Source organism: Electrona antarctica, assembly GCF_951216825.1.
Source record: "Electrona antarctica genome assembly, chromosome: 23".
Taxonomy (NCBI): Eukaryota; Metazoa; Chordata; class Actinopteri; order Myctophiformes; family Myctophidae; genus Electrona; species Electrona antarctica.
Genome location: NC_136804.1, coordinates 22,009,927 through 22,032,230, shown reverse-complemented (window position 1 = coordinate 22,032,230; position 22,304 = coordinate 22,009,927). Strand labels below are relative to the sequence as shown.

The 22,304-nt window shown below is 42.8% G+C and overlaps 2 protein-coding genes across 2 annotated transcripts; one reads left to right on the top strand and one right to left on the bottom strand.

Moving 5' to 3' along the window:
* The first annotated feature begins 1,561 nt into the window (after window positions 1–1,561).
* Window positions 1,562–10,502, top strand: LOC306916182 (uncharacterized protein). Its single transcript, XM_079493984.1, has 6 exons — window positions 1,562–1,782; window positions 5,220–5,816; window positions 6,074–7,468; window positions 7,965–8,034; window positions 8,422–8,514; window positions 9,799–10,502. The coding sequence occupies exons 1-5, from the start codon at window positions 1,725–1,727 to the stop codon at window positions 8,510–8,512; spliced, it is 2,211 nt and encodes a 736-aa protein (XP_079350110.1). The 5' UTR covers window positions 1,562–1,724; the 3' UTR covers window positions 8,513–8,514; window positions 9,799–10,502.
* An 816-nt stretch (window positions 10,503–11,318) lies between these two features.
* Window positions 11,319–21,679, bottom strand: LOC306916633 (tetraspanin-8-like). Its single transcript, XM_079494598.1, has 9 exons — window positions 21,433–21,679; window positions 18,827–18,898; window positions 18,519–18,629; window positions 17,801–17,875; window positions 16,362–16,457; window positions 14,170–14,283; window positions 13,466–13,513; window positions 13,255–13,338; window positions 11,319–12,605 (listed from the first exon to the last, which is right to left on the bottom strand). Exons 1-9 carry the CDS (start codon window positions 21,499–21,501, stop codon window positions 12,471–12,473), a joined length of 804 nt encoding a protein of 267 aa, XP_079350724.1. The 5' UTR covers window positions 21,502–21,679; the 3' UTR covers window positions 11,319–12,470.
* Window positions 21,680–22,304: the final 625 nt, after the last annotated feature.

The following is a 22,304-nucleotide window of genomic DNA, read 5'->3' as shown; positions in this document are numbered from 1 at the left end:
GTCAAAATAACAAAAGGCTCTTTGTAGGTTTGATTTTAATTATAATTTATTTTGTCTTGTTGACACCTTCACTTTCACCTTTCAGGAAGTTCAGCTCAGTGCTCAGTACATCTCTCTGGTCTAGGCGGTCTACCCCTCGAGCCCTCCATCATCGCTTCCAGTCATCCCTGTTCTCCATACATCTGGAAATGCAGTTTGTCGGTGCTTTGTGCTCCTGCGTCTTTCTTTTTTTAAATATATTTTTTGGGGGCTTTTGCCTGGACCGCTCGGCCGGGCCAAGCCTCTTGTGTCTTTCTTGAGTACATCCATCCACATATGTTAATATGGGACTTCCTTGTGTGTTGGTTCCCTGCACTTCCCACAGCACTAACTTGCTGGCTGGCAGTTCCTGATGTCTTTGGCAGTGTCCTGCTAGTCTCATTCTCCTAGCTGCTATTTTCTGGCTATTCCCTCATACAGAATGTTGTTGTTGGTAACATATGTGTACGTATGGCTCAGGGGTAGAGTGGCCGGATGGTAACCGCAAGGTTGCTAGTTCGGACCCGGGCTCCCCAGAATTGGTGTCGAAGTGTCCTTGAGCAAGACACTGAACCCCAAATTGCTCCTGATGTGCTGGTTGGTGCCTTCTGCCTTGCATGGTTTCCGCCGTCATCGGTGTATGGATGGGTGATGCACATCTATGTAAAGCACCTTGGATAAAGGTGCTATATGAATGCACCATTTACCATTTGCCATTACTCTTGCTGATCTGCACGCAGCATTCTGGTCTAGCACCCTAGAGACATCTGCAGGGTTGGCTTCAGGGTCCAGCATTTTCACTGAGGAAAACAGACTCCAGTCCGTTACTTGTGTACAACTCAGTATGCCCAACATCTGTGTTCATGTGATACATTAAAATAGATATAATGTAATTTCTGTATGTAATATTTGCACAGCAGCACTGTGTGTCATACAGCAGAGGGTCAATAGCCTAGTCTTATTATTATCCTAGAAGACATCATGCTTTAGCCTAGCTACCCAAAATATTTCAGCAAGTTGCTGCAGTGGTTGTTTGAGCTCACTCATTTCTTTCATCCCCTTCTGGCATGAACTAGAAAATGTCACCAAATCCACATGGGCAATAGCAAATGAGAGAATGTATGGCAAAATAATAATATCAGAATAAAAAATGTATTTCGACAATTTCCTGAATGCTAAATAACAACACTGTTTCATTACTTATGTTTATTATTCATGGAAATTAATCTAGTACACAATATGCCATTACATTACATAGGCAATGATAATGAATGATTTGTTTCTCTATTGTGCCTGATTTATTGGTCTCATTCCTTATAAATGACATCCTCTTAACTCTACCAAAAAAATCCCCTCCTCTCCATGTTTGTTAGAAGCTATCTATTATGTTATGTAACTGTACATTTTAAAACCATTGGAAGACTGTTGTGCAGCTCTTCACCAGAAGGTGGCGGTGTTGGCATGATCAACGTGTCAATTCACCACCAGGAAGTGTTTTTATAACTTTCACCTGGCATGTCAGAAACGTGGCCACAGGGCCAGACGTTTTATTTCCTGGGAGAACTAGTTTAGCTTAGTTTAGTAATCTAGTCTGAGAAGTGAAAACAATATGACTTTACCACAAACAGTGAAGTCATTTATCAACCACCGGCTATCAGAGGTTGCTGAAGAGATATTTTGTGAAGTTAAAAGAACTATCAGAGAATATGAGGAAGATGTCTGCCTCAAGCGCAGAACACTGGAGCTGCTTTTACAGCCAGGCAGGTTGGTAGTAGTAGTAGTAATACTACACTTAACCAGAAATAATCACAGAAGAAAATTGTTTTTATTTTATTTTAATTTCATGGCATGAATGTGTCTTTGAATTCTACTGTCATCAAATATGAGTGACACAAACATCAAACACACAGGGATGATTATAGATGTCTATCAAATGTCTTTCCATTACATTTTGTTATGTTTTATGTCTATAGTGTGAGAGTTAGTGACATGTCTTGGTTAAAACAAATCATTTTGGAGCAACAGCTCCAGAGAGCTCCAGACTTCCTTCTCCCGAGCAACATTAGTAACTTCCTCCGGGGGGATCCCGAGGCGTTCCAAGGCCAGTGAGTTGTTGTAATTCCTCCAATTGCGCCATGTCTTCCCCGGGTTCTCCTCCCGGTGGGACGTGCATTCTTCCGGTCATGACCCACACTTGATGACCATAGGTGAGCTGTCTCTCCAGCTGTCTCTGTTCCAGTTCCAAATTTGTCTGCATATTCCTTTGTGTCATCACTTCCAATTTCTCTTAAATCTGTATCCTGACTGAGTTTATCTGTCTTGATTGGATATACTTGACCTGAAATAGCATTTTCTGTTTAATGAAGAGCTGGAGAGACATGGAGACTTCCTACTACTGAACAAACACTGTAGCATAGGCTGGCCAGGGGGAGGCAGTTTAGAGACCAGGATTACTGCATGTTTTTTGTGAGGGTACCTACCCTAGGGGACACGGGGAGAACATGCAAACTCCACACAGAAAGACCCTTTCGCCAACCCCGCCTAGTTTAAATGTTTTAATATCTGTCCACTGTCCAGCTCTTATGAACACACTGCTATAACCATATTGAGTATGAACCTACTGCACATCAGCCTGTTTTACAATTTACAATTTAGGCATTTAGCAGACGCTCTTAATCCAGAGTGATTTACATTAAGCAAGAACAAAACATGGCGATACATCATATACATAAAGACTTGTTATCATGAATCATACGTAAGCTAAGAACATAACAGTAGAATATCTATATAATGAAACTATGCATATACTATATAGTGCCAAAGTCAACATGCACACAGTGACAACACCCATTGAACTGCTTTGTGTTTACATGAAGTAAATCTTATAAACTTAGTTTATAATCTGTAGCAGCAATCGTTTATTAATCTATGAACATTAGGAACATAAAATGTGTCATCAGTGCCCATACCCAAGGTGGGGTTGGCGAAAGGGCCTTTCTGTGTGGAGTTTGCATTTTCTCCCCGTGTCTCCTTGTACCCTCACAAAAACATGCAGTAATCCTGGTCTCTAAAACTACCTCCCCCTGGCCAGCCGGGGCGCCTGATGGAGGGGAAAGGAACTGGTCGGAATAACGTGTTCCTTCCACGTGCTACGTCCGGCCAGGGAAATTCCCCCCTGTCAGGTGAAAAGAAGCAGCTTGGACTGCATAGAAGGAGGCATGAGGTCAGTCCGCTGCCCCCCAGGTTGGCAGAGGAAGTGTAGCACCCAGGATTACATTAGATAATTGGCACTGGGTGAAAAAACTGTGTTGCAAAATCGTGGGATAAAAAAAAAAAAGGAACATAACATGGAAAAAGGGGAACAGTACTGTAGATACTGTTCACTGCACATTATGAAAGTGTTTATAAACAAGAGTCTAATAGTAAGGGTTCTTTATACAGTATTACTTACTTACTTACTTAATCCTCTTCGTGCTAGGTAGCACATAAGGTCTTCACCAACGAACGCCAATGCTGTCTGTCTTCTTCCCAATGTTGCAGTTGGCCCCAGGTCCATCCCAACTCCTTCATCTCTCTCTCCACTGATCTTCTCCAGGTCTCTTTGGGCCTGCCTCTCTTCCTTTTCCCAGGTGGTGTCCATCTCATTGCTACCCTTGGGATGGCACTTGAGTCCATTCTGCAGACATGTCCAATCCACGTCCACCTTCTGAACTTGATGACCACTGACAGTGGGGTCAGGCCTGTTCTCCTGTAGAGGACTTCGTTGGAGATTGTCGTGGGCCAAAATATCCTGAGTATCCTCCTAAGGCATCTCCTCTGGAATACATCCAGAGGTTCACCCACATTTGGTGGCTCTATTTGTATGTCTAACATTTCTACTGTTGGTGTGATGATTGCCTCGGACTCTGGTTCCTCTCCGTTGAGTACCTTCTGGAAATGTTCCTTCCAGCACTGTAGTTTGTCTTCCTCTTTCGTCATCATTGTCCCATTCTGGTCTCGGGTTGGGATATCGGTTGATCGGAATCCGTTGGTCAATGTCTTTGTGAGCTTGTAGAGTGTCCCCATTGATTGATTGATTGTTTTGAGGCGGCTATTTCTGCTTCCTCAGCTATCTTCTCAACATATGCCTTCTTATCTGCTCTGGCACTCTTCTTTACTCCTTTGTCTAATGCACTATATGACTTTTGAAGGCGGGCCTTCTGTCTGACTGACTTGGTTGTTAGAATTTCCCTTTTCTTCTCTTTCCACTCGTCTATTTTCTTCCATGTGTCTTCCGAAATCCAGACCTCCTTCCGTCTCCTTCTAGGTCCTAATACTTGCTTTCCGTCTTCAATCAGAGCTTTGTTGAAGTTGTGTAGGTCTAGTTCTTGCTGGTTTTGTAGAGCGGTAAACCTGTTTTTCACTTCGAGTTGGAAGGTTTTCCTCACGGCTGGATGTTTTAGCTTTTCTACATTTAGTGGTGGTTCCCTTTGCTCCTTTTTCTTTGTCTTTCTAAGTTTTAGTTTTATCTTTGCCATGACTAGTGAGTGGTCACTGCTGACATCTGCTCCTCTTTTTGCCACTACGTCCTGGAGACTACTTCGCCATCTACTATTAATAATTATGTGATCTATCTGATTCTTTGTAACACCATCTGGGGATGTCCAGGTTGGTTTATGGATGTTCTTGTGTTCGAAGATAGTTCCTCCTATCACTAATCTGTTTTCCTGACATAAGGCTGTCAGCCTCTCTCCATTATCATTTATGTCGCCCACGCCTTGCTTCCCCATGATGTTCTCTTTTCCCTCGTTGTTAGTTCCGTATTATACAGTATATATACGGTATATGGAACTGAGACTAATAATGCTTTCATGTACTTTCTTCTTTCTTTCTTCTTTATTTATTTATTTGACAGGGACAAAGCTCATTAATCAACATGTCAGTTTTCACCTCAATGTAAATGGGCCAGAGTTAGCCCAAGCTAAATTTCATCTGTAGTCCCTGGGCAGGCTCTTAAAAAATGAATGATAAAAAGAAAGACAGAGTGTATAGTGTGTATACTGCATACTTAGTTGCTGTAATGTGAGTTTTGTGTAGTTAACCAAGTATTGTTGAGTATTAAAAACAGACAATAAGTAGAAGAATAAATCTGATCCCAACAGAAAACACATTGAGTTGCTCTCTGTTGCTCTCTCCTAATGTTACCTCTCTCCTCCTTCTAGATGCCACAATCCTTCCTGTGTGTAAAGAGGAGGTTTCCCCTGAACAGCAGGAGTGGAGCCCCAGTCTGGTCCAGGACAAACCAGAACCCCCACAGATTAAAGATGAACAGCAGGAGTGGAGCCCCAGTCTGGTCCAGGAGAAACCAGAACCCCCACAGATTAAAGATGAACAGCAGGAGTGGAGTCCCAGTCTGGTCCAGGACAAACCAGAACCCCCACAGATTAAAGATGAACAGCAGGAGTGGAGCCCCAGTCTGGTCCAGGAGAAACCAGAACCCCCACAGATTAAAGATGAACAGCAGGAGTGGAGTCCCAGTCTGGTCCAGGAGAAACCAGAACCCCCACAGCTTAAAGAGGAACAGCAGGAGAGGAGCCCCAGTCTGGTCCAGGAGAAACCAGAAGCCCCACAGATTAAAGAGGAGCCTGTGGAGCTACTTATAATACCAGAGGAGGCTGCAGGGTCATCGTTGACATTACTAACAGTAAAAAGTGAAAATGATGATGAAAACAGAGACACAGAGCTTCGATCCAGCATCTCAACTGAACACGTGAAAACTAAAACTGATGTCGAGGACTGTTCAGTATCACAGCCAACCAGTGAGAAACGATTAATTTCTTCTCACTGTTCTGAATCAGACATCACTGAAGACAGTGATGAGTGGGAGGAGACCAGGGAGTGTATAGTGTGTATACTGCATACTTAGTTGCTGTAATGTGAGTTTTGTGTAGTTAACCAAGTATTGTTGAGTATTAAAAACAGACAATAAGTAGAAGAATAAATCTGATCCCAACAGAAAACACATTGAGTTGCTCTCTGTTGCTCTCTCCTAATGTTACCTCTCTCCTCCTTCTAGATGCCACAATCCTTCCTGTGTGTAAAGAGGAGGTTTCCCCTGAACAGCAGGAGTGGAGCCCCAGTCTGGTCCAGGACAAACCAGAACCCCCACAGATTAAAGATGAACAGCGGGAGTGGAGCCCCAGTCTGGTCCAGGAGAAACCAGAACCCCCACAGATTAAAGATGAACAGCAGGAGTGGAGTCCCAGTCTGGTCCAGGACAAACCAGAACCCCCACAGATTAAAGATGAACAGCAGGAGTGGAGCCCCAGTCTGGTCCAGGAGAAACCAGAACCCCCACAGATTAAAGATGAACAGCAGGAGTGGAGTCCCAGTCTGGTCCAGGAGAAACCAGAACCCCCACAGCTTAAAGAGGAACAGCAGGAGAGGAGCCCCAGTCTGGTCCAGGAGAAACCAGAAGCCCCACAGATTAAAGAGGAGCCTGTGGAGCTACTTATAATACCAGAGGAGGCTGCAGGGTCATCGTTGACATTACTAACAGTAAAAAGTGAAAATGATGATGAAAACAGAGACACAGAGCTTCGATCCAGCATCTCAACTGAACACGTGAAAACTAAAACTGATGTCGAGGACTGTTCAGTATCACAGCCAACCAGTGAGAAACGATTAATTTCTTCTCACTGTTCTGAATCAGACATCACTGAAGACAGTGATGAGTGGGAGGAGACCAGGGAAGACCAGTCAGCTTTAAACACACTGAAATCACTCAAGACACAACATGTGGAAGGACAAAGATTGTCTTTAAGCAACAAGCTGTCGCAGGATTTGAAATCGGTGAAACATACTCCATCCATGAAAGGTCACAGAGAGAACAATTTAATTAGTTGTACCATCTGTGACAAAGGCTTTAGGTACGATAGTCTGAAGCGACACATGATGACTCATACAGGGGAAAAACCATATACCTGTACAGTTTGCCAACAAAGATTCAGTGACAATGGTAGTCTGAAGAGACACATGAAGACTCATACAGGGGAAAAACCATATACCTGTACGGTTTGTATACAGAGATTCATTCAAAAACATCATCTGAAGAAACACATGAGTACTCATACAGGGGAAAAACCATATACCTGTACAGTTTGTGAACAAAGATTCAGTGACAATCGTAATATGAAGAGACACATGAGGACTCATACAGGGGAAAAACCATATACCTGTACAGTTTGTCAACAAAGATTCAGTGACAATCGTAATATGAAGAAACACATGAGGACTCATACAGGGGAAAAACCATATACCTGTACAGTTTGTCAACAAAGATTCAGTGACAATCGTAATATGAAGAGACACATGAGGACTCATACAGGGGAAAAACCATATACCTGTACAGTTTGTCAACAAAGATTCATTCAAGATACTCATCTGAAGAGACACATGATGACTCATACAGGTGTGCAACTCTTTAGAAATGGGTTTTCATACAGAGAGAAATCTGTTAGGTGAACAGAATGCATTTTGCATAGAGTTATCTGAGCTGACACATGCTATCACATACAGAACAAACGTATAATTCTAATCTAATATGACAGTGAAAGGTCCTCAATAATAATGCATACTAACTTTGTGCACTTCCATCTTAATATTGTTAATAATATAACGGTACATATGTCACATTTCTGTCTGTGTTTTCTGTAACACAGAAGTCACCAGACGTTTACTTAGACACATTTGGAGGCAATGTGTTCAATGTAAATAACAATGCCCCAATGTTGTCTAAACATCTTGTTCCTTCTCATGTTGTTTACAGCTCGTCTTCATCATAAATTATACCTAACCTAAAAGCATTATGAAAACAGAATTGTTTCTCATCGTAATTCAGTTTACAAATCAAACGGTTCTTCAGTTTTACTTGTCATTCAGTATAATGATCTTGATGTGTTCTTCAGGTGCAGACGCAGTGCAGGATAAGGAGCTTGTTGGAACCACCGTTGATCCCAGAGTTGCTTCCTGGAGCAGGTAATTTATTTCTTATACAATTACACAACATCCTATAAGTCACTAATACCATTGCTGGCCTGGCATTCCACTGTTATCTCTGCTGTTATCTCTTGTGTTTTCTTCCATACCAATACATATTTGTTCTACTCTCCTCTTTGAATCAAATCAGAACAGGCATTCCAAATGTCCTTCCAATAAAATTAGTTCGGCATATAAGACACATTTGTGTCTATGGTATTTAAATGGCCTCACTCTGCATAATACAGTATGGCCAATGGACATGGCTAGCATCCACCTCCTGTATTACCATACCCCCCTCCCCCCCTTAACACTAATAATCAGTGTAACATTGTTTACATATTCTGTGTAAATTATATGCTCCTTTATTGTGCAATATTCTGCTAGTCTACAGTTAAATGCTGATGAAGGAGGTCCTGCTAAGAAGAAGAGCCGAAACACCCCCACTGAACTGCAGGGTGTGCCCACTGCCGAGTGACGGTAAGAGAGAGAACTAGAAAAAGTTCAGGTCTCCACCAGGAGGATAGGAGTGTGTGTGATGTTTGGCAAAATGTTTAGGAGGATGTGTTTTTTTATTTGTTTTTGCAACAATTTTCTTCATTTTGTTGAGGAAATGCAGAGCCAGATTACTCATAGCATCTCTGAGGATAGAATTCTGGATGAGCAGGACATGTGCAGCATTTTGTACAAAACGAGCCACTCCTGAAAACTTTGGAAGGCAATCTTAGCCAATCAGTGTACAATCTGAGAAATCCAACAGACTCGTCTTGATCACAAGACGAGTACCGATTGCCATTTCTTCATACGCCTTTGATGGCAATTGGATGATTTGAGGCATTTTGTTCCAAAAATGTGTTTTGCAAAAATCAACCTGTTGGTGGTGCTATAACAGGCCAATGTGAAAAGGGTGGGATATATTCCTCAGCCTAGTAAGAAAATTTGTGAAAGATTTCATGTAAATTGCATGCTGCGTTCATGATTTGAGGCTTTTGTTCAAAACGGGGCAATCTTGCAAACTGTGAAAGCCAATTATAGCCAATTAGGATGGAATATGAAATATCGGACAGATCCAACTTGAGCACATGACCATAGAGATACTGTGTAACGATTTGTGAGATTTTTGGACAGAATCTGGAGGAGTAATATAAAAAAAGGTGTTTTACAAAAATCGGCCTCCTGGTGGCGCTATAAAAGGCAGATGCGGAAAATGCAGGTCAAAGGGTTGTCCTTGGCCTCTAGGGAGTGTGCATGCAACGTTTCATGCAGATCGGTGCAGTTTTAGGTAAACAATGTGAAAAGCTGCCTCATGGTGGCGCTATAACAGGCCGTTCTGGAAAATGTGGGGCGGAGGTTCATCGTTGGCATCCAGGGAGTGTGTGTGCAAAGTTTGGCATCGACCGGGTTAACGGTGCCGGAGATTAGCTGTACACAGACGGACGGAAGGACGGACGGACACACACACACACACGGACGGAGTGCAAAACATACTCTCTCCCCATGCCTTCGGCCTGGTGGAGACAAAAACATGTTGTATTATTATTAGTGGTAAGTACATCTGCTGTACTAACTGAAGAACAAAAACATGATACACAAAGAATGATAGAGATCCACAGGCCTTACGATAGACAGTGTAGATGTCAAGGATGTATTTGTTCATGAATTCTTTTTTTGTAGCATCAGTCTGTATCGTTTAATACCTGTAGACCAAGGATATTATCAAATCAATCAACTGGGTTTGATAGTGACTTTTTTGACCTAACACAGGTTATGGAGGAGGAGACGAAGAGGAGGAAGTAAGGATTCCTCCAACACGCTTTCTTAAACCAGGCAAATAAAGATCAGTTCCCTGTTCCCTGCAGGTCTTAATGGAAGGTGGGAAATGAGGGTCTTGGACACAACACCATGTTCCTTTTCAAATTGATTGCTCTACATTTTTTTACCCTTGATGTCATGCACCCCCTAGAGGGCATTCGTGCGCCACAAGGGGTGCACACACCACAGTTTGGGAATCCCTGCTCTAGATAGATTTTTTTCCTCAACCCACCCTGAAAGAGAGTACACTTCCCTGCTCCACAATTACAACAAATGAGAATAAGAGACTCACGACAGAACTTAAAACAAATTGTACCGGGAGTTTAGCTTGATTGTTGCTGTTTAATTCATGTTAATTCAGTGTTTTATATTTGTACTTGGTTTGGTTCTTAAAGCTCTTTAAAGCTCATTTAGTAAATAAGCCCAGTTCTTACCTAAACTGATTTTACAGTGGATATATTTTAGCAGAAGTCATGGGGTTGTGTACTTCTACTGCTACACCTGTGTCTGGTTGGGCTCATAGACCAATTTTTGTTGCATACAGTGAGACCAGGGCCCACCACACCGACACATTAAGTTGCAACTTGGCCATGGCAAACAGTTACCAATTTATTCTGTTTATTTTTTAACTTTGTTAATAAATGGCCTACACCCTACGGCATTCACACCTTTCTTTCCTGCTGTCAGTGTCTTCCCTCCAGCCTACTAAGCAGACCCCGCATTACAGATGTGTAATTTGATTTTGCTCAATGAGTTGAAACACGGATTCAGAATATTCAAATACTTGTCTTATCATTTAAAAGTCAGAACTGACAATCAGTGAGTAAATATGAGTCATCCAATCTTTTTTTTTGAGTGGTGCAACCACTCCAAGGAACAGCAATGTCTGTGACTCTGTGACTCGTGTTAACCTATGTTTGTGTGTGACTCATGAGTACCAGTAGGGGAGCTGTTGTGCCAGAAACAGAGAGAGATAGTATTGCACGGTTGCCTGCTAATGAGAGAGGGGGGGATTTGCACCACTCAGTTCACACAGGTGTGATTTTTTATTAGGGACAGACAGTAGGCCGACAGGAAATGGGGGGGATGACATGCAGTAAAGGCCGTCGGGATCGGGAGTCGAACCCGCGGCACACTGCCAGACTGGATTACCAGCCAAGGTGCCTGGACCGCTGAGCCACGGCCCAGGCCGTCATCCAATATTTCATGGGGGAAACGCCACATTGTGTAACGAGACCATCACGTGGCCGTGAAAAGCCATGTCAGCATTTAAAACAAAGTTTAAAAACAGTGTTGTGTTAGTTAACACCATTTTAAAATTAGGACACAACGTTTCGGCCGTGAACCTGATGAAGGCCGTTCACGGCCGAAACGTTCTGTCCTAATTTTAAAACTGTGTTTTAACATAAACACTGTTGGAGCATTTGAAACAAAGTCATAGCTCACAAAAAAAATCCACGTGCACACAGAACTGTAAATTTAGTCAAACTTTATTGTCATCGAACAAGGACAGCTCACACCCGTACATACAGAGCAGAAATGGAAATAATCAACAGCAGGTTTTAATAACCGAAATAATCTTTATTAAACGAGGGGTCCGGGTCCCTTTAAGGCACAAGTGTTTTGGCCCTTTCAGTGCCATAATTATGCATTCTTTGGCATTGAGAATCCCTTTGCTTACATTCACTGTCATCAAAACCAAGGAAACCGTACAAAGTTTAAAAAAAAACAATGCTTTAACAATCACAGCCAAATCTCAAGGCACAGTCCTCAACTCCTCATTTGACTTTAAATCTCCATCTACACTGGCGGAGGGCATAGCAACGGGTGAGTTCGGAAATTCGCACCGGGAGAGCACTCGTATATTAGTTTGTATTGCACACTGCACTATATCCGAACGCACCCAACACGACAAGTCAGATTTTCACACACACGAATCACAGCACTCTGTTTAAAGTTAAAGTATAATTTCCCCAATGTTTCTGATCCTTAATACAACACTGTCTACAAAGACATTGTGGAAGGAATTTGAAAAGTATTTACATGGGTTTAACTCGCTAAAATATCCAAGACAGAATGTATAAAAAGAAAAAAGGAACGTCAATATAATGCAAACTCAAAACACTTTCACATTCAATGAGGCCACACCAACAAGTCCGAAATATTTTAAATGGTAAATATGCGAGTTGAACAATTGCAGCCAGCCAGACTTTACGATTGGTATGAAATCTGAAAAAGCACAACATTTCTCCCGTCAGTGCAACATAATTCTCTTTTTATTTTCCTGCCAGGAAGAAAGCTTTAGTTTTTAAAATCAGTTAGCGGGTAGGACCGTACAGGAGTGGACAATATTCCTTTTAAAGTGTTCGATACGTTTACCACATGAAAGATCCAATGATGGAACTTTTCAGCAAACTAGATGTTCCGGACACAAAACTATAGTTGCACTCCTGCCGGCCCTCTCTTTAGTCAATTTGTTTTATAAGATGAATGAAAAACTAAGCTCTTACAGCATTTACATATTGATTGCAGATTTTGCGAAAGCTAAAAATAATAATAATAATCTTAAGATCAATATCAACCCTTTTCTCCTTTCCCCTCCATGTTTGACACAGTATAGCACACTATGCTGTGTTGTACAGCTCCTGGTATTTGGGAGGCTGGGCGCTGAAGACAGGTGGCATGGTAAAGATCATGGTAGTCCTGGTGACGTTACGCAGCTGGTGGATCATAATGGAGGACAGCACCATGCCCAGCACCTGTTAGGAGAGAGAGACAAACACATGAGTACCAACATTTATATAGGCATTTTATAATGACTAATCTCCGCTAGGCGGTGTATTTCGCCCGTCTGTCCATTCGATCGGTATAACGTTGCATGCACACTCCCAGTAGGCCAAGGAAGACAAGCCAACGACCTCATGGGTGGTGCTATGCCAGCAGTGTTGATTTTGTTGACTAATACTATATCGTCAACTACCTTTTTTTCATTGACAAAAACTAAATGGAAACAAAATGAAAACTAAGCTATGATGACTAAGACTAGTTTTTATTTGACGAAATTGTGAATATATTTAGACTAAAATGTTAGGAAGGGACTAGTGGACAAGAAATCTGGTCCTTTCAAACAGTCAGTGATGAACGCAGACATTGTCGCCTGGATCAACAATAGGTCTGCTCAAGAGAGGCGCGACAACGCAAGCGTAAACAAAAAAGCTAAACCAGGTCTGGCGAGTCGATATCCAAGCTCGAGCTTGTAGATCGGCTATTTACAGCAAGTGTAAAATCAGCAAAAACATCAGACCAACACATTCCAGGTGACTAAAACTAAATTAAAACCATTAAAAAAGACTGATTAAAACTTGCATTCAAAAAATCAACACTGTATGCCAGGCCATTTTTACTCACCGCCAGGACAGCCAGAGTGAAGATCACGCCCAGCACCACATCAGCCATGAAGTTGACGTAGTACTTGATGAGAGGGTAGCAGGGCTGAACGAAACAAAGTTTCAGTTTTTAAAAACCCCTTCATAGTCTCGTACTTTAGCCGAAATATATTTTAAATTTGAATTGGTGTTTTTGTAATGCAGGGCAGAGCTGCATGCTATAGGAGACTGACCTCTTTGTGGATGCTCTTGGGCCGGGCCAGGCCGAACATCATCATGGACTGGAAGAGCAAAGAGAGATAGATGTTAGATATCCAGTAGGATAGCAGGAGTGTGATAGGCTTGCACTGGACACAAAAATAACACGGGTAGTTTCAGGTCTACCACCAGCCCTGAAAACAATCCTGGGAGAAACATTTACTGATGTGTGTGGTTGGGTCAAATGCGAAAAAGTTGGCTAAATACTGTTCTGTCTCAGCTATTATGGGAAGTCTGTCTATCTGGAGAAGGCGTAGTTTCATTTATCCCTAGGTGGCTTAAGTAATAGTACGTCATCAATGTGCTATCTTCCCCCCCCCCCCTGTGTGTGTTAAGCATGTGCAGCAGTTATATTTGGTTGGACCATATGATGTAACCTAATTCTGATCAGTGTTTGGGTCTATTGTATTGCGCCTCTTGTGCAGATCCAAATACAATAATTCAAGTGTGTGTGTGTTGTGTGCTACAGAGCTGATAATGAGGCTATATCTTCCCTCTGGAATCCTGCCTCAAAGCATACCAGAGGTACAAAACTGTCGTTCCCTGATGTCATCGCTAGGGACACATGCATCAGTAATGGCAATGAAGGACCGGGAAGTCTGGCGTGGCATTGTGAAATCCATGATCTTGACCACAGTCGAAAACTGATCATGGTGTGTGCGCGCGCGTGTGTACTCACGTCGTAGCTGACGGTCATGCACTGGCCCTCCATCAGCTCCTGGTCGTTGCAGAGGCAGGAGTCTGGGATCTGGGTCTGCCAGTCCTTGTAGGAGAACAGACCACAGCAGTGGAGCTAAGGAAAGACAAACAGGAAGGAAGGCGGGGGAGAGATACATGTTCAATTACGCTCATTAAGCATCAAGGTCCCATCTGCTGTACCATATAACTTGATTTGTGTGATAAGAAGGGAGACCAACTGTACTGTGTGTGTGTGTGTGTGCACGCGTCCCCATTAGGGTTGTCCAGTATGACAGTGTGCAGTGTGCACACCCACACCGATTAGGTTACTTGCCCAGATTGAATGCCCACCGACATTGTATTTTTTCATATATCATTTTTGGCTGTCGCAACCCATGTACATACTAAGCATGATATATATTTTGACTGTTCCAATTCTCGTATAGTCGTTTTTGCAGAGGGTCCAGAGGCCTTTTCTTGCATTTTATTCACCTCAAAATACTCCTACAGCACAAGCTGGCTCCCCGCTACCTCTCCGCCCTCCTCGAGCCACATGTCCCATCCCCTCCTCGAGCCACATGTCCCATCCCCTCCTCGAGCCACATGTCCCATCCCCTCCTCGAGCCACATGTCCCATCCCCTCCTCGAGCCACATGTCCCATCCCCTCAGGTCCAGCGACGCCGGCCCGAGGTCCCCAAAAAGATCAAGCGCAAAATCTGGGACGACAGCAGGGCTTTCTCTGTGGCTGCTCCCACCTCCCTCTGAATACACTCCCCAAACAGAGATGCCCCCTCCCTCCCTACCTTCAAAGCACCCTGAAAACCCACCTACCCACCTATCTTATTTCCTCTGGGTCTCTGCCAGGCATGTCGAGGAGGACCCCTACTGGTTAACAACATTAATGAAGACGGTACACAATGAATTATTAATTAAACTCATAAAATAATATAGGCTATGCACCATCCGAAATTACCGTCAAATTTGTTGTAAATGTGGTGTATTAGTTGATAGGAAAATGACCACACCACACAGTAAAGTAACCCCTAGTGAATATGCTGTCATGTGTGGAGCCATGGCCCAGTGCCAGGCTGAGGCCTCTGCATCGGCCCGACATCCTGCTGCCGTGTTTTACCCAATCAATCCACACCATGAAAGAAAACAGGAAGCGCAGGACAACGTGTTCTCGAGTCAGTCAGTTTGTAGAATGATCTGAAAGTAGTAGTTGTCCCCAAAGAGCCGTGGTGGGGTTAGTTTTAGTCACCTGGAATGTTTGTGTAAAATATAAGATTTTAGTTGACTAAAATGTATTTTGGCGGGCCTTGATGCCGTCGTAATGACTGATTTTACACTTGCTGAAAATAGTTGATCTACAAGTTCACGTGTCGCGCTGCGACGCGTTTTGAGCTTGTAGATCTGCCATTTTCAGCATGCAACCAAGTGTAAAATGACTTAAATTGGACCTATTGTCTCTATTTTAGTCTAGTTTTTGTTTGTTGACAAAATTGTCAATATATTTAGTCTTAGTCATCATAGCTGAGTTCTCATGTAGTTTGTCAGTGAACAAAGGTAGTCGAACATTTTTTGTCCTAGTATTAGGCGACGAAATCAACACTGGTTGAGATGATACAACCAGTACAATATGCCGTTTCAGAGATATCGTACATATTGGATAAAGTGGAGTATTTGTCTGAGTGGTCTGTTACTCCTTTTTCTTTTAGTTACCTTGTAGGTAGTCGCAAGAAAAATATCGTGATATTATATTTTTCCATATCGCGGGGTGTGCGATATGGCGAGCCTCTACATCTGCCATTTTCACAGAAGGTTTGCCAAATGTTCAACCATTTCTGCCTATTATGACGAGGCGAGGGCGGTATTTACTGAGAGCAATAATATAAATGCTTTCTACAATACAGCGGCGGTTTCACAACAGCACAGCCAGAGTTACTTTCCTTCCCTTTATTATTATGGCTCCACCTACGGTACTCGTGTGGTTTATTACTTTCCCCGACTTACCCGGCAACCACCACCCAATCAGATGTCTTGAAAACACATTTGTTCTGTTTTTTTGTGTGCGCACAATATCATTGGAATGGGACTCACATATTTGACCTGTATATACGTGTTCTTGTCCTGGCGTGTGTGGGTGGTGCTGTGTGTGTGTGGGTGTGGGTGTGTGTGTGTGCGCATCTTACAAACTCCTGCACTTCATTAGCCACGTTCTTGTTCTCCTGTGAAGTCTCGTCCAACGGAACCAAGGCCTTGAGCTTGTCCTCCATCACCTCATCCAGCTGAGAGAGACAGAGTCAGAGCAACTTAACATCCACAGTAGTAATACTTAAATGATCTCTATATTGTAAGATCAATGTTAATTTAACTCGGTGTACAAATGGAACCAAATGTCCATTTGGTTTGGTACACTCCGAGTCAAGGGTACATTTTGTTCCTAAGCTCTAGAAACAGCTTACTAGTTCAATTACAACACCACAAGAGGGTGTTGTAATTGAAGAGTTCAATTAAAACACCCTCTTATGGTGTGGTGTTGTAATTGTAACTTAACTGTAATTCTGTACCGTGTATGTAACTCTCTCTGTCGGCCTTACATTGACTTTATGTTTTTGTCTAATGAACGTTTAACCCAAACATGCACACGTCCGACTTGTCTTTGCTCCTGTTGTTGACCCTTATTTAATCTTAGATGTATTATTTGCACCCGTTGTTGACCCTTATTTAATCTTAGATTTATTATTTGCGCCCGTTGTTGACCCTTATTTAATCTTAGATGTATTATAAATACCTTTTGGCAACCTACATTCTCTCTATACTCTTTCTAGGGTTTAGAGTGCCACACAGATGAGGCAGATTTTACTCTGAAAAGCCCCGCCTTCAATCTAGGTTCGCTGAAGAAGGATGGAAGGAATACAAAACAACTCGCCCCTTTACTAACTCGGCCCGGGCGTACAGCCGGCGGAACAGCTCGGCCTGGTATTCCTAAAGTAATCTAAGTAAATGATGCTTAAACGGTTAAACCTAACCTTATTCCTAACCTTAACCTCACTAAAACTATGCCTAAACCTAAACCTAACCCTAAACTTATTTCTAACCTTATTCTCAGTAAAACAAAATAAAGAATACAAGAACCGCCGCACCGAGCTGTCGGCGTGAGGTCAGCGGAAAAAAGCTGGGGCGAGATGGAATTGGGGCGACCGTACCGGTTACCGATGGGAGGGAGGAAATAAAAAGGGCCTAAAAGACGCTACATAGTGTTAACTACAAACTATTTCACATCCTATCCCGGCCATAGAAGAGCATCTTATAACTCGACAGTAAGGGGACCAGGCCACTGCTCAGCTGCACTTACAGTAGTTAGTGAGGAGTGGAGCAGATGTAATCTGTGACATGCACATGCTTTGTGGGCAGGAATGTAGAAGACCTTATAAAAACTCTTGCCTGTAATCTTTGCTTCGACTCATCAACCTTTTGAGCAAGCCGATAATAATTAATCTTCTTCACCACCTCGCTCCTCGTATCCGGAGTCAAGTCACTACTCATCTTGGTTATCACAGAGTTATCTCACCGGGTCGTTAGATTTACAGAACATAATCATAATTGCATCACACAAGCGTCGTCTCACCTCGGTACGAAGAAAGGCAGCGGGAACTCCGGCTCTCAGCATGACCAGGCTTCCGATAACCATACACACCAAGAACTAGATGGAGGGAGGGAGATGGTTATGGATAGTGTTGATTTCCTTGACTAAAACTATGACGAAAAATGTTCGTCGACTAAACTAAATGAAAACTAAGCTATGATGTGTCATGTTTGTCAATACAAAACTAGACTAAAATGTTAGTGAGGAACTAGTGGAGTAGAGATCCAGTAGAACTAAAAGACAAGTTATTTTATGCTTGGTTGCATGCTGAAAATAGCAGATCTAGAAGCTCACAACGCATCAGCCATTACGATGCCATCATGGCTCACCAAAATACATTTTAGTAATATTTAGTAGACTAAAACAATTTCATATTACTAAAATGTGACTTTATTCAACTATGACTAAAACTAAATCAAAATGTGTAAAAAAAAAAATACTAGGGATGTGCAATCCAAGGATGGATGGTTGAATATTCAGATCTCCAAAATGTTTCTAATAAGCCTCATGGCGACGTGATAACAGACCACTTCACATTTTGCATTTATAACTCTTGAACTATAGATTGTAGGCTACAATCAAAATCTTTTTTGTTTGGTGTCATTTTATTACAGGGCCAGTGGTTCACATTCACGGCTACAGTCATGCGCGCGTGTTCATCTGTGTTGTGTGGGAATGGGAAATAGTTCCTAGTACTCACCAGGATGAGGGACACCCTGTTCTCCTTGTGAGCTCCATAGGCTCCCAGGATGGAGATGAGCATGGTGAAAGAACCCAGCACATAGAGCAAGACGAGGCCTCCATAGTTATACTGAGGAGAGAGAGAAGACGTAGAGATGTAGGGATTATATCTCCAAAATGGCCTTGGATCACCTCAGGATCCCACAGAATGAAGTTACTATTTGTTGCTCTGGAGAGGGAAGTCTGGAGCTCTCTGCTGGAGCTGTTGCCGTTTGTGTGTAGACCTGTGTGTGTATTGTTGTGTGGTTCATTCGTTGTGTGTTTTACCTCTAGTCCTCCAGCTGAACGGGTCACGGCATGAGACAACACAGCCAGGGCAAGGATCAGCCCTCCCACAATCTGAAACACAAGGAAGATATCACCATTACAGTGCCACCGAGGAATGTAGAAATATAGTGCCAGAACTACAGTCCGACAGTCGGCCTTGAATTTGTTTAGTTGTGCTGAGAGATATCAATATACAAATGCGTTAGTGACACTTGCCATTGTTGCAAACTGTACTTGTCTTGAACCCTATTCTAGTCAGGCTTATGAGAAGCATGCTCAGTACATGACCATGTGATAGTTGGGCTGCAACTATGGAAGATTTTCTGAGTCATCCCATTATTATACCATCAATACTTTTACTGTTTTAATTCAAATAAAATAAAAGGAAGTGATTTTCTTTGGTTAAAATATGTGTTAAATAGCTCTATATTCTGATAGTACTCCTTGCTATAGTGCGTTTGTTCAGTAACAGGAGTCTCTCCAGCTCTTTAATAGAAAATACATTTTCAGGTCGGGATGCCTGAGAGAACTCGGTCAGGAATTCAGGATAGAGATTTAAAAAAGTGAAATTGAAAGTGATGGCACAAATGAGCAGACAAAAGTGGAACTGGACACTACATAAAAATCACACCCGTGTGAAGTGAGTGGTGCAACTCCGTGTGGGGGTCCCCGGAAGTTCCAGACCCACAGGAACACGCCCAGGGTGCCGGCCCGGTTCCGGCGAGCCGCCGGAAATGGTTGGGAAATGACAGAGTTACCGTGTGGGGGTCCCTCTACTGTGGCAGCGGTGGCCGAACGGATAGCGGCGCGGTCTTGATACCGGAAGGTTCCTAGTTCGAATCAGCCGTCCGACACGTTAAAAAATTACCACCGCTGAAGTGCCCTTGAACAAGGCATTGAACCACTACGATGAAATGTGTTCTATGAGCAGGGCCTGGCTGGAAACAAGTTCTTGAGCTTAGCCCAGATACCCTGGGTAAATATAGATTTCATTTCATTTCATTTCATTTCTGTACCCATCACTGTCACACCCGAAATCATGTGTGTGTGTGTGTGCACGCACACGCACACACACACACACACACACACACACACTACTAGTGACACTTGTTGGTGAAAACCAACCAAACGCAATTTCCAGGCTCGGACGGACCCAGGCAGGGACACACATAGCTGTCTATAGGAGTGGTTGCACCACTCAAAAACAAATGAAGCTCAAATGGGTACTCTCTTACTCTCCTGACTGGCTGAAATGTTGAACTTGTCACCTACCTGAAAATGTTATTTTCTGTTTCTTAAAGAGCTGGAGAGACAGGGAGACCCCCGTTACTGAACTGAACAAACACTGCAATGATTTGACTTTACTATCAGAATATTAAAGGAGCATTCAGTGATTTGGGTGATTTGGAAAATCCCCCGGTCTGCCCCGGTAACATGTGCACATGCACACGCTCTACAGTGGGGGACACGCAACAGGCCAACAGAATGCACACCAAGGCCCGTCCCCGCTCGATCATGATTGGCGGAAGGTCCCCCTCTATCCTGATTGGATGAAGGCTGGGCCACCTAGCCAGAAACGAAACCTGTTTTTTTTTATCCCAGGGGTTAACTGGGGACAAGGAGGAACTCCTTATATGGTCAGCACACTCTATAGTAGGGAGTGATATTTGAATTAAGTGAAATCACTGAATATACCTTTAATTGTTTAAAAAATATATATTTTGAACTACCTGTAATCAAGGATTTGTTATAGCCTAGTACCAACAAATTGATTAACCACTCAAGCAATCTACACACAATGCTTGCAGACCAGACCGCACCAATGATGCAACAAAAAAGTTTTAGGGCCAGTCCACACACCAATGCAACTCCTTGCAACTGCCATTGGGGATGGCAGTTGTAACCCTAGCCTAGCTCAAGAGTGTCAACTTAAATGATCACAGAATAATAATTTTCAGGTCTGATCTGATTATTTCCAGTAGGAGTAACTTCTCACTCATCCCACGATCAATCAAACATCATGAGTCATCATGACAAGCTGATCCAATTCAATTCCTGTGATCCTTGTTTAGTTTAATGGCAGGATGTTGTCTAGTAGTGTCTACCTACCTATCAGGCCAGTAGACCAGTGCATACTGTGTGTGTGTGTGTGTGTGTGTGTGAGACTGTGTTGGTGTGTGTGTGGGGTAGGCGCCTTACATGAGGCCTGTTTTTTCCACTTAATGTTTGGAAATAGAACAACATTCTCCATTGATGAGGGAATAATCATATTTTCTCCAACTAATAACATGGATTGAAGACAATTAAAGTGTATCTAGACTAGGCCTAAACCTATAGTTATCGACTACAATAAAAGCCAAAACGTCGACAGAACACAATCCTATTTAATCAACGTCTGTTTTATGTTGCTGTCGACATGTCCGACCTATATTATTATTATTAACCTAATCTAACTCTAAAAAACTTCCATTCCTCAGCCCACCCACGCACTCGAGGAACTTTAACCTAGCTGCGGAGTCAGTGCGCACTTCTTATTTCTCCACAACAATAAGGTTGTGTGTGTGTTTAAACTATAATTAAACCACACGATATAACAGTCTACTCACCGCAAAAAAGACGTTGAACGCTGTGAAGACGCGCTTCAGGCATGGGTTGATTTGGCGTTGTTCTGTCATTTTTGGTGGATTATTAGTCAGTCCTTGAGTGAAAAATGAAAGGGTTTTTTTGCGGTATCACTTCCTTAACTCCGTCGGAGTGGAAAAACAGGAACAAACCGAACGGTAACCTAAAACCAAACCTCTCTTCTCGCTCAGTTCTCGCTGCCCTGCTTTTGTTTTGTTAGGGGACAAGTTGGTGGGGGAGGAGCTAACTCTGTGGGGGAGGGGTTTTCCAGTTATAAACGCAACAGTCCAGCAGTCGGTGGTATTACCAGAAAATCCCCGCCCACTAATGGATAACGAAACCTGTTCCCAAAAATCTGAAGCGGGAAGAAAAAGTAGGCTGCTCAAAACCTTTACTTTTATGTAAAAACTCAATCAATACTGGCATACTGCAATGTAGTAGTAGAAGACAGTAAAAGTCCAGAATTCTAAATGTACTTGAGTTAAAGTACAAAAGTATATTACACACACACACACACAAACACACACACAAACTTAGTTTTCTTCTTTCTTTCTCTCTCTCTCTCTCTCTCTCTCTCTCTCTCTCTCCAGGTCAAAAATAGGCTCATTTTCAAAGAGGTGAGTTGACACACACATGCACTGTACGTGTGTGTGTGGGAGATTGAAATGTTTATTTCACAGTATGCAGAATGGGTAGGCCTACATTTCAAACGAAAGTACAGGTCAATACAAAATATGCTACTAGATAGCCTCTTGATGATACAAACAAATAGTGCAGTGAGATCATTTAAAATACCCTCTTGGATCACGGAATCACGCTATCTCTGCGCGTCCGTTAAATTGTGAATAAGAGCGGA

What these genes read in the sequence shown, in the direction of transcription:
- LOC306916182 (XM_079493984.1), top strand. Translation starts at nt 1,725, where the DNA reads ATGAGGAAGATGTCTGCCTCAAGCGCAGAACACTGGAGCTGCTTTTAC. An exon ending in CTGCTTTTACAGCCAGGCAG is followed by an intron (nt 1,783 to 5,219) that starts GTTGGTAGTAGT and finishes TCCTCCTTCTAG; the next exon opens with ATGCCACAATCCTTCCTGTG. An exon ending in ACACATGATGACTCATACAG is followed by an intron (nt 7,469 to 7,964) that starts GTGTGCAACTCT and finishes TGTGTTCTTCAG; the next exon opens with GTGCAGACGCAGTGCAGGAT.
- LOC306916633 (XM_079494598.1), bottom strand. Translation starts at nt 21,501, where the DNA reads ATGACAGAACAACGCCAAATCAACCCATGCCTGAAGCGCGTCTTCACA. An exon ending in CTGCCTTTCTTCGTACCGAG is followed by an intron (nt 16,458 to 17,800) that starts GTGAGACGACGC and finishes TGTCTCTCTCAG; the next exon opens with CTGGATGAGGTGATGGAGGA. An exon ending in GCATGACCGTCAGCTACGAC is followed by an intron (nt 13,514 to 14,169) that starts GTGAGTACACAC and finishes TTGCTCTTCCAG; the next exon opens with TCCATGATGATGTTCGGCCT.